At 36.6% G+C, this 12903-nt stretch overlaps 1 protein-coding gene across 1 annotated transcript in view; it reads right to left on the bottom strand.

The window, feature by feature from the left end:
- Positions 1-12903, bottom strand: part of SYT10 (synaptotagmin 10) — a 64938-nt gene that overhangs the window by 27472 nt on the left and 24563 nt on the right. The window contains exon 3 of the mRNA XM_035027857.1: positions 3700-4267. Coding sequence (XP_034883748.1) covers positions 3700-4267 — 568 coding nt within the window. The remainder of the gene's footprint in view (positions 1-3699; positions 4268-12903) is intronic.

The following is a 12903-nucleotide window of genomic DNA, read 5'->3' as shown; positions in this document are numbered from 1 at the left end:
TATTAGACATAATCTGTATGAGAGAGAGCGAGAGCGTGCGAATGTGTGTGTGTGAACAAGACCACATTTGTGGAGGTTATCAGGAAGATATTATATAGTTATTAATTATATATTAGCATATACTTTACTTCTTTGTTTACTTGTTTCTTCTATTAGACTAAAGTTCTTGACCAAAACTTGTATTTTACTAGTCTTTATTTCCACTTTAGAACAAAGTATAAGCTTTGTACATAGAAGGTTCTCAGTAAATACTTATGTAATCAAATTGAAGTTATTTGAATCCAATGCTGTAGAAAAAAAAAATCAATTTCATTTAGTGAACTGGCCTAGGAAGATTTTTTGAATAAGGCCTTGGACAGGTCTTTTTTTTTTTTTTTTTAAAGATGTTTTATTATTTATTTATTTATTTATTTGACAGAAAGAGAGAGAGCACAAGTAGGCAGAGCGGCAGGCAGAGGTAGAGGGAGAAGCAGGCTCTCTGCCGAGCAGGGAGCCTGACGTGGGGCTTGATCCAAGGACCCTGGGATCATGACCTGAGCCAAAGGCAGCCGCTTAACTGACTGAGTCACCCAGGCGTCCCTGGACAGGCCTTTGGATACATGGGGAAAACACTGACAGAGACTCTATGATAAAAATTTGTTGGAATAAAAACAACAATCGCAAAAAAGCAGCAACTCTGATTTCCATAGAGTTCTACTTTTAATAATCATATCATTGGCCTGAAAAAGTAAAAAGAGATCCATGGCATTTATATCAATATGATAGTAAAGTAGGACTTAATGATACTAAAGAGATTCATTAAACATTAAAAATATATCAACTATTTCAAGTTGGTAACAAAATTTTTTGACTAAATTTTAGAATTTTTAAGTTGGAGGTTTGCAGGATATAAAGTTACTCTTTTTAAAAACTCATACATGATTATTTCAAATAAGAATCTTAAATTAGGGGCGCCTGGGTGGCTCAGTCCGTTGAGCGGCTGCCTTCGGCTCAGGTCGTGATCGCAGGGTCCTGGGATCGAGCCCCGCATCGGGCCCCCCTGCTCAGCGGGGAGCCTGCTTCTCCCTCTCCCTCTGCCTGCCACTCCCCCTGCTTGTGCTCTCTATCTCTCTGTCAAATAACTAAATAAAATCTTTAAAAAAAAAAAGAACCTTAAATTATAAGAGTGGCTTAAGATCTATGTTTAACTAGTTATTTATGTGTATTTGTCATTAGTGTCTCCTGATATAAAGAGATTTATCTGTTACATAAAATCCGTGTTTACATAGTTGGATCACCTTTGCAGGTTTCTACAAAACTTGGATAAGTGAAGGTATATGACTACATTTCTTTTTATTTCTTTCCTTTCTTTCTTCTTCTCTGTATAAAACTCTATATTTCTGTACGAAATTATTTAAAGTTAAAATGTGTAAGAAAAGATTTCTTAAGCAAACTTCAACTCACATTTTTTCACTTTATTAATCTGAAATATGAAATTGTTTACTGATTTTTCAAAAGCTGAAGAGAAGCTTTACTTAAACATTACACTAACCATAAAGATGATACTAGTAAATATTTGGTGTCATAGTCAAGAAATTTAGGTTTCATTACTATCTTCCCAACAGAAAAGCCATAAGCAGTATCTAGATGAGTGGCTCAATGTTCCAGTTACAGAGAAATGTCATTTGGCTAGAATAATTTAATAATATATTTTATTATCTACCTACTTCTTTTTGTATCCAGAATATTGAAATGAAAATGTCGATAGATGTTGTACTCAGAATAAATACACTCCCAAAGATGGCCACATCCTAATTTCTAGAATCTGTGAATATGTTACCTACACGGCAAAAGGGACTTTGCCGATGTGATTAAGATTATTATGAACTTTAAGATGGGGAAGTTATCCTAGATTACCCACGTGGGCCCAAGAACATGTTTCGGAACAATTTTTTGCATCCCTATTACTTAGAACATGCCAAACCCATAGTAGGCACTTAGCAAATATTTGTTGAATGAATAAAAGAAGGAATAATATAATATTGGGGAATCAAGAAAGAAAGAATGTAACTAATTATTATCTGTATTTGTAGAATTCTAGAAGGTGTCATACTTTTTAAAACAGTAAAAATCACTGCTCACCATTTTTTTCCCTGTAGGAATATAGGTAATAAAGTGAAAAACACCATGAAATCAAAAGAGCCCCAATGTACCTTTGAAATATGATCCAGTTTGAAAATTTCTTCTTTGTTCCCGTGGAATAAAAACCTAACAATTGAAAATGTTATGATGATGCAATGCAACAAATTGGAAGTATAAAATTTTAAGTTACCTTATCTGTATAATAATTATAGTGAAAATATAATGACCCTAAATACTGATTTTAATTAGTAAAACACTGATGGGAGAAAAATAAAAAAGGAATTACTCTGAATTAAAATATAATTTTCTTATTTTTAAAATAATCCCTTATCTCTATTAAAAACTCCAAATTTTAAGCTTATAAATTTTGGTAAAATTTGGACAAAAGATGGTAAATTCATAAAGACAACCTAACCTGGTGGTAAAAAATTAAATGGCTCCATTGAAAAACCCAAAAATCAGAAGTACCTGGGTGACTCAGTTGGCTAAGCATCCCACTCTTGATTTCTGCTCAGGTCATGATCTCGGGGTCATGAGATCAAGCCCCATGTTGGGCTCTGTGCTGAGTGTGGAGCCTGTTTAAGAGTCTCTTTCTCCCTCTCCCTTTGCCCCTCCCCCCCACCCCCGGGCCAGCTCTGGCTCTCTCTTAAAACAAAACAAAAAAACCCCAAAAAAACAAAACAATTCTGCAGTCTAACCTAAGTGACCAGTTCTCTAGTTCCAATTCCATAGTTCTGTCCTAGACACATAATCTCAGATAAAACAGATTCATGTAACAAAGAACACAATATTTTTTAGTATAACAAAATTTATGCCTAACTCAAATATCCAACAATAAGAGAATGGTTAGGTAAATAGATCGTATATTTAAACATCATGCACTAAAACAAATGTAGCATGAAAGAAAATCAGTGTGGAAATTTTTAAACATAGTTTGATCTCAATAATTTTAAAACATGTATAGAAAAAATTTAGAAAGCAATATGCCATAATATTACATATAATTGGTAGCATTATAGAATATTTTAATTGGTACTGTTTTTTACTGTTTTCCAAATTTTCATTATTAAAGTTACTATTTTATATTCAGAGAAAGCATTTTGTAATGGAAAAGAAAAATTCTAATATAAACAATCACTTATGATCATTCAACATTTCAAATTCTGTAATCATGTCTATTTCATGAAAGCCTCTGTAGGAATGGGCTGTTTTAAACTCACCCAAGGGCTTTTCAAAATAGCATCAAAGTACATTTTAGGTTTGATCTGAGGAACAAAATCTTCTTAAATAATGAAAGTCAATATTAACTACAAAGAGACAGGTTAAATAAACATTTTATGAGAGAAACAACCACTATTTTTGGTAACTTAAAGAGCTATTTTTTTATTTACATAATTACTGATATTGTGTTAGGTGGCTGAATTATTATTATGTATGTAATCAAATCCTACCTTTGCAGGTTCTTAGCATATAAATTCTATAACTTTGTACACTTACTACAATAAGCTGGTGATAATTAGTTTTATATACCACTGCTGGTCAAATAAAAACCAATATATTGGTGGAATTCTTACTTACCGTGGTAGCACAATGAATATCTTTCCACACTGTAGCTTCCCTGGAGAGATCAGAGACTTCAAACAAATTATCAAGAATCACTTCCCCAATCATGTCATGTCTAGAAAATCTGTCAAAATCATATACACTGAAATGTAGTTTTCGGTTGCTTAGTTGATCATATGCTACAGGAAATTGAAAAGTTTCATCAAATAGAGGATTTAAAGTCTTTCTGTGCACACGGGTCTGAAATTTCTTCTTCCTGTCTGGAAGAAGATACATCTTCATATAAGGGTCAGAAGTGCCTGTGAAGTCTTTAGCAGGGAGATCTAAGGCTTTGATAATTTTAACAACTAGAAGTTCATTTTCATAGTCATACTGGAGGGTGAAGTTAAGCTTCCCACAGGTTTTAATATCTTCTTGCCTGTTGCCCTCAGAGTCAACTGATTTCTGTTTGTAGAGCTCTGGTTTTATCCTCCCAATGCTGGTTGTTGTTTCTCCTCTTTGTAAAACGGGTTCTGTGCCCATGCTAAAATCAACACTGGAAACCTGCATTTGCCTCGGTAGGTGTCTCCGGAAGGAATTGTGGCTGTACAACACACACACAAAATAATTTAGGAAGATCATTTGACGACAACATTATATGGTGGCATATAAACTTTCCCCCATCCCCAGGATAATGAAAGCATTGCATTTGTATCAATAGACAGACAGACAGACAGACAGACACACACACACACACACAAAGAGCTACTTTTGAAAAATGGGAGAAATGCAATATTCAAAGGAAAAGGCTTCTAAAATGATAGAAGCACCGGAAACACTCAAATGTACATTTTTTTTTTTTTAAAGATTTTATTTATTTATTTGACAGAGAGAGACACAGCGAGAGAGGGAATACAAGCAGGGGGAGTGGAAGAGGGAGAAGCAGGCTTCCCACTGAGCAGGGAGCCCGATGCGGGGCTCGATCCCAGGACCCTGGGATCATGACCTGAGCCGAAGGCAGACGCTTAACGACTGAGACACCCAGGCGCCCCTCAAATGTACATTTTTTATGAGCTTTTGGAATTTTGTACCATCAATCACAAGCATATAATTACATAAATTACATACTGTTGTAAAAAAACATGATTACCAACAAAGTTTAGTATTCCACAAAATACCGTGAATCATCAATCATCTGGTTATATCTAGCTGTCAGTCTTATGCAGACAAATCATTCAGATGGCTGGTTTCTTTATATCTACATATTTGTGTCTCATGAATCTCCTGTCTTACTGACTACCCCCATTACAATAAAAAACATAAGTCCACCTATTCTTACACTGTGTTAATTATTTCTAATACTTAAGATAATTAAATGAGTATTTACTTGCAAAGAGAATATATTTTGGTGACAGCCAAAATTAGTACATTTTTCTTTTTTCAACATGGAGTGGGCTTCAGAAATCCTGAGGATTAAAAAATGTAGAATTTTAGAATTTGGGGCCAACATAATAGAGTGTTTTAGAATTCAAACTGACTTTCCTATTATCACTGTTGCTACTAATCTAGTCAACATTTCCAGAACACTGGCTGTATCAACTAACTAGTGCCTTGTAAATGTGACTTGCACTAAGATCTGCTTCTCTTCTACCTCCTCTGTGATTTCTGGCAGGAACCATATCAACTTATGTGACTACTCAATGCTCAGTCCCAGGTATTTTGTTCTTTATTCTCCTTGGTCTCTCCATCAGTCTAATAATTTCTCAGACTATAACTGTCATCTTAAATCTGATGGTTCCTTGCATATATCTCAGATATATAAACTTCTAGTTCCATATTTCTATATCTCTAAGGGAGATTTCTAAATGGTTATCTTAATTTTGCTCCAAACTCAAGCAAATTCATTATTTTCTGCTTTTTACTCCCAAACTGGTGCTCCCTTCCACAATCTTAGAAAATAGCTCTAACATTATCAGCCACATATGCTTGGGAGCCTGCATTATGCTTTGGATCACCTTTCCTTTATTCATGAGATTTACTCAATTTTCTAAATCTTGTTGATGTTTGCTTTGAAACATCCCATATACTTGTCCATTCTGTTTCATTTCCATTGCTACTCAGTCCAGATCCTCATCACCTTATATTTGGCTTTCTATACTAGCCTTTGGCTGATTTTCCTTCTTTCAGCACTCTCTTATACTTAATATCTATGTAGCACTTACTTCAAAATCCTCTACTCACTTCTGTTGTTTATTACATCAGGTCTACATTATTTTTTACAGCAAGCGCTAAGTAATACTGAGGCTATTGCTTAACTAATACTTGATTCATTGATGCACACATAAGGACTGATTTAAGAGGGATAAAAAAGTAGTGATAATCAGAAGTAAGATACCTAGCCAAGATACCATTTGAGAAATAGCTCAAAGAGCTGAGGATATTGAGCCTAGGAAGGACAGGAATCTGACTTCTAATATCCGAAGGACTGTCATGGCAGAATTAATAAGAATCAGTGGAAGTTACAGGTAAAGATAGACTTCAGCTTGATATAAGGGAACATTTAAAAATATCTAGAGCTGTACAAAATGGTGAAGTAATGAACTTCCACAAACACAATGTATAGAAACAAAGGTCAGATGTTGAAGGAAAAGGTTTCTGCCTCAGGTGAGATGCTAGACTTCTAAGTGTTTTCTAACCCTTAATTTCTATGATTATCATTCTGTGACTCTTTAATAATTTTATTCAAGATATCATTATTATGATATCATAATAAGATAGAATTTTATTATGCAAATTGTAAATTATGTAAAATCAGAATTATAATCTGAGGTGTTCCAAATTCATTCTCTTACAATGAATTAGCTTATTTTCTATTAATGGGACTGAAATACTAAACAACTATCTTTTTTGTGTGTTTGGCATTTTCCATATTTCCTTTTTGTGTTGTTGTTTGAAATATTTATTTATATTCTAGTTAGTTAACATACAGGGCAATATTGGTTTCAGGAGAAGAATTTAGTTATTCATCACTTACATATAACCCTTAGTGCTCATCACAAGTGCCCACCTTAATGCCCATCACCCATTTAGCCCATCTGCCCACCCACCTCCCCTCCAGCAACCCTCAGTTTGTTCTCTATCATTAAGAGTCCATTTTATGGTTTGCCTCCCTCTCTTTCTTTTTTCTTCCTTCCCCTATGTTCATCTGTTTTGTTTCTTAAATTCCACATATGAGTGAAATCATATGGTATTTGTCTTTCTCTGACTGACTTATTTCTCTTAGCATAATACACTCTAGCTCTGTCCACGTCATTGCAAATGGCAAGATTTCATTCTTTTTCTTGGCTGAGTAACATTCCAGTGTGTGTGTATACCACATCTTCTTTACCCATTTATCAATTGATGGTCATTTGGGCTCTTTCCATAATTTGGCTATTGTTGATAATGCTGCTATAAACTTTGGGGTGCATGTGCCCCTTTGAATCAATATTTTTGTATCCTTTGGATAAATACTTAGTAGTGTAATTGCTGGGTCATAGGATAGTTCTATTTTCAACTTTTTGAGGAACCTCCATACTGTTTTCAGAGTGGCTGCACCAGCTTGCATTCCCACCAACAGTGTAAGAGGGCTCCCCTTTCTCCATATCCTCACCAACATTGTCGTTTCCTGAGTTGTTCACTTTAGCCATTCTGACAGGTGTGAGGTGGTATCTCATTGTGGTTTTGATTTGTATGTCCCTGATGATGAGTGATGTTGAGCATCTTTTTATGTGTCTGTTAGCCATCTGTATGTCTTCTTTGGAAAAATGACTATTCATATCTTTTGCCCATTTCTTAACTGGATTATTTGTTTTTTTGGGGTGTGGAGTTTGAGAAGTTCTTTATAGATTTCGGATACTAACCCTTTATTAGATATGTCATTTGCAAATATCTTCTCCCACTCTGAAGGTTGCCTTTTAATTTTGTTGATTTTTTCCTTTGCTGTGCAGAATCTTTATCTTGGTGAAGTCCCAATAGTTCATTTTTGCCTTTGTTTCCCTTGCCTCCAGAGATGTATCTAGCAAGAATTTGCTATGGCTGATGTCAAAGAGGTTGCTGCCTGTGTTTTAATCTAGGATTTTGATGATTTCTTTTCACATTTAGGTCTTTCGTCCATTTTGAATTTATTTTTGTGTGGGGTGTAAGGAAGTGGTCCAGTTTCATTCTTCTGCATGTTACCGTCCAGTTTTCCCAAAGCCATTTGTTGAAGAGACTGTCTTTTTTTCAATCAGATATTCTTTTCTGCTCTGTCAAAGATTAGTTGACCAGACGGTTGAGGGTCCATTTCTGGGTTTCTTTTCTGTTCTACTGATCTATGTGTCTGTTTTTGTGCCAGTACCACACTGTCTTGATAATTACAGCTTTGTAATAGAGCTTGAAGTCTGGAATTTGATGCCTCCCGCTTTGCTTTTCTTTTTCCAGATTGTTTTGGCTATTCAGGGTCTTTTGTGGTTCAATATGAATTTTAGGATTGTTTATTCTAGTTCCGTGGAGAATGCTGGTGGTATTTTGTTAGGGATTGCATTAAATGTGTAGATCACTTAGGGTAGTATAGACATTTCAACAATATTTGTTAAATATGAGCATGGAATATTTTTCCATTTCTTTGTGTCCTCTTCAATTTCTTTCATAAGTGTTCTAGTTTTCAGAGTACAGATCCCTTTACCTCTTTGGTTAGGCTTATTTCTAGGGTCTTAACGGTTTTTGGTGCAATTGTAAATGGGATCGATTCCTTGATTTCTCTTTCTGCTGCTTCATTATTGGTGTATAGAAATGCAACAGATTTTTGTACATTGATTTTGTATCATGTGACTTTTCTGAATTCGTGTATCAGGCCTAGCAATTTTTGGGGGGAGGCTTTTGGTTTTCTATGTAAAGTATCATGTTGTCTGTGAATAGTCAAAGTTTGACTTCTTCCCTGCTGATTTGGATACCTTTTCTTTTTGTTGTCTGATTGTTGAGGCTAGGACACTAAACAACTATTTAAATACCATAGAAATGGTACAGCTAATCCCATTCTAATTCTTTTTTTTTTTTTTTAAGATTTTATTTATTTATTTGACAGAGAGAGAACACAGCTAGAGAGGGAACACAAGCAGGAGGAGTGTGAGAGGGAGAAGCAGGCTTCCCGCCGAGCAGGGAGCCCGATGCGGGGCTCAATCCCAGGAGCCTGGGATCATGACCCGGGCTGAAGGCAGATGCCCAACAACTGAGCCACCCAGGCACCCCCCCATTCTAATTCTTGATATTCTTTAGCACTAATCTGATAATGGAATACCATTTATTTCTTTAAGCCTGTATATCTATCCTTGATACACAGGATTAGGGGCTTAAATTAGGGACAGGCAACCATTAGAGAGTATTTAGGAAAGTAAGAAGAATTTTAAAAGGAATACAAGTTCAGACCAACAATAGTACAAATCTCACTCTCTTCACTTGTCAGTTGCATGACTCTGGGCAGGGCCTCTTAGGGCTTCAGTCTGAAAAATGGGTGTAATGGTATTACCCACACCATAATGTGTGGTGCAAATTATGTGAAATGATGCATGAAAAATAATGATATAAATTAAAAAAAATAATAAAGGAATATAAGTAGTATATGTTCTGTATTATGAAAGGAGTCTAGTATAACTTAGTTCTATATTCAGTGTATCTAAGAGATTAGGATATTTTGTTAAATAATTCAATATTTCTGCCCAAATCACTTTTACTTATATAATGATTTAAAAAAAAATTTGTAAACAAAATACCCCCAAAGGTAAATTCTTTATTTAAAAAAAAAATTTTTTTTTAAGATTTTATTTATTTGACAGAGAGCGCGAGAGAGCACAAGCAGGGGGAACAGTAGAGCAAGAGGGAGAAGCAGGCTCCCCGCCAAACAGGGAGCCCGATGCGGGGCTCGATCCCAGGACCCTGAGATCATGACCTGAGCCAAAGGCAGACGCTTAACCATCTGAGCCACCCAGGCACCCCTAATTCTTTATTTTTTATAGATTGATTCCATTCACACTCACTTATACTTTTCAGTATCATAAAATTTTAATCTTCTATCCTCTCCCTAAAAATCAGTAATTTCTTTCTTATGTCTCTGAATATAATTGTACAGCTGTAAAGCCCCTCCAGCAGGAATCAAAGAGTAGTAATGCCCTATAATTAGGGCAAATAGTGTATATTCTAAGTCATAGTTTAGCTAGTCAGTTAAGAGAAGCTTTAATTATTACAATGCTAAACTATTGCCATGACAAAACAGATCTTTTTTTCTTGCTCTCTCCCCAGCCCACCGGCCCCTTTTCTTTTTCTCTTTTGGAATGACATGATAAGTGGCTAGTCTCACACAAATATACAACCAATCAAAGTATAGGCCACTTGACAGTTCCTGATCTCATTCTTAGCCTTCAAACCTAGAACGGCACCACCCAAGTACTTCTCCAGCTAGGGAAGGAAAAACTTCCCCTACCTTACCTGGAACATCTGACAGTAGCTGGAGTCAAAATTACTTGATGCCATAGGAGTAATATGCATTAACATGGTGATTTTCAAATACTTATTACCAACAGATCCTTTCCTTCAAAAAAAATCAGAAGCCAGAAGTTGAGTATGTAAAGACAGAGTTGCTCCGGTTATTGTGTGGGTGGAGTCTTGGACTCTCACTGGAAACCAAGCCAGCTTTTCCCTACTACCCAGAAGAAGGTGCTTGAAGATCGTAACACTGAGAGGAGACGGGAAAAGTGCTGGCCTGGAATCAGACAGTGTGCTCCCAGCTTCCCTTGGGCAAGTCACTTAACTTGTTTGAGCTTTACTCTCCTTATCTATAAAATAGTCCTTTCACAGTGTGAAGACCGAATGAGATATTAGATAAGACGACTTTGAAAACTATAACTTCTTGTACTCGATAACAGTTATTGTCATTAGAATTCAGCTGAAGTGCAAATACCGTAATGAATTCTCTGGTTCTGATGATCGCAAGCCTAGGGTTGCTGTTTGGGGCTGCAGAGGTGGAACAAAGTCATTCCTGTGTGAGCACGTCCTGGGCCACAGCCCTGGATAACAGGGCTCTCTAATTCACTCACTTCTTAGCACCTAGCAGTTCTCTTTCCCTTAAATGGGAAACTTTTATCCTCCTATTCTCAGCTGCAGTGTCTTTTTTTTTTTTTTAAGATTTTATTTATTTATTTATTTGACAGAGAGATTGAGAGAGAGAGAGAGTGCACAAGTAGGCAGAGAGGCCGGCAGAGGGAGAAGGAGAAGCAGGCTCCCAGCTGAGCAGGGAGCCTGATGCAGGGCTCCATCCCAGGACCCTGGGATCATGACCTGAGCCAAAGGCAGATGCTTAACTGACTGAGCCACCCAGGCGCCCTTAACTGCAGTGTCTTTATCATCTGTTAAGTTTACCTTAGATATTGCTTGAGAATTCAGAGAGGAAAAACAGAAATATATTTAGCAGCATTTTATTGATTTATTCAATATGTTCGTAAGGAACTCATCTCTCCTTGTTTTTGTTAGTACTGAACTTTTTATCAGAAACTATGAGCATATATTAAAAGCTATAGCCCCATTTCACAGTTAAGAAGGCTTGAATAGTTAAGACTAAATCAAGTGTGTGGTAAACTAAGTTTTCATCTTTGTTTCCTGTTTTCCTCTATTCATTTTGAAACAAGAACAGGAGTGATTCACTCAATACACTAAAATCTCAGCAAAAAAACCCACCCACAAACCAACAAACATACGTAATGCCACGCCTAACCAAGGCAAGGCACTACATACATGAAGGCAGACTAAGTTGTATGTCACAATGAAGTTTTAAAAATAAATATTGGACATCAGCAAAATCCTCTATAGCCTTAATCTCTTCTTTGAATGTTCTTCTCACCTTATTGCTCAGTAGAAACATGGCTTTTCTTTAGGACATTGTTTCCTCTGTGTCCCTCTCATGCGGCGGCTGATATGCTCCCCACAGTCCTTGTTCCACTAGCCTGGAGGTGGGGCAGTCCTGCATTCCTCTTGTTCCCCATTGTCACTTTGACACCATTCTCCCTCCATCCACCTCTACCAGCCCTGAAGCTCAAGTCAGCAAGTCACATCCCCATTATTACTTATTGTTAACCGTCTATTGATTAATAAATCACTCCCTTTAAAGTCTTCATTATTTTCATTTCATGGTTCACTAACACTCTCTTTGACAATGTTTTTGTTCTAATTTCTAGCAATGCACGTTTTTTTCTACCTTGTGGCCTCTAGGTTCTTTGAACTCCCCTCCTGCAATGATGCCCTTTACTTACTGAAATTACTACCATGTACATAGATTTTGTCATCATTAGCTACAAACTCTCCACAACCCCAATGTCATGCATACCTCTCTCTGATCAACACCTCTTATCTTTCTAGCTCAGACCCTCTTATACCCCTCAGACAACCTTTCCAAATGATGAGAACCTCTAATCTGTGACTGTACCACCATTTCATAATCCCTATGTCCCTGATATCATTTCCCTCTTATTATCCAGTTTTAATTCCATGGCTAATCATTAGAGTCACTCTCAGGGACACATCCCGAATTCCCTATTGCTCTCTACCTTCTTAGTTGCAGGACAACAACAACAAAAATAACTGCAGCTCTGGTTGAATTCAAGCCTCCATCATCTCTACACCTGCCCACGTGCAAGTGAATGCAGTTGGAGAAAAACATAAAATAACTCTCATTGCTCCACTTTAAATTCATGACATTTCTCATGTAAACCCAAATGTAACACAGCAATTCCTTCTCCCTCTCAATCTCCTAGATTTGCAAGAAGACCATTTCACACCTTCTCACCTTTCTATAAACCTCTATCACCCTTCTTCCTCATGCTAAGGCTCAATTGATGACCTAGTTTTCCACTTCACTCAGAAAAATTGAAGCAAAGAGCAGAACCTTCCACAGACACCATCTCATCAACCCTCTCAGCAGATCTGTAACCCATATATTTTGCCTTAAAGATAATCCCATTTTCTCTCATGTCACCTTCAAGAATATTCCCTCTGATTCTTGCATTATTAATCCTCCCTCTCCGTTGGATCAATACTGTCAGCATAAAAGCACTGTTGTTTCTCCTGTCTTAAAGAAAACCTCATACCACTTCCTCTCTCTGTACTACTCTGTTTCTCTGACACATTTGTAGCAAAACTCCTTGAAAGAGTTGAGACAGTCCATTCACTGTCCAA

The sequence above is a fragment of the Mirounga leonina genome, unplaced genomic scaffold (assembly GCF_011800145.1).
Source record: "Mirounga leonina isolate KUSES-001 unplaced genomic scaffold, KU_Mleo_1.0 Mir_201, whole genome shotgun sequence".
NCBI classification, from domain to species: domain Eukaryota; kingdom Metazoa; phylum Chordata; class Mammalia; order Carnivora; family Phocidae; genus Mirounga; species Mirounga leonina.
This window is presented reverse-complemented; position numbering and strand designations above follow the sequence as displayed.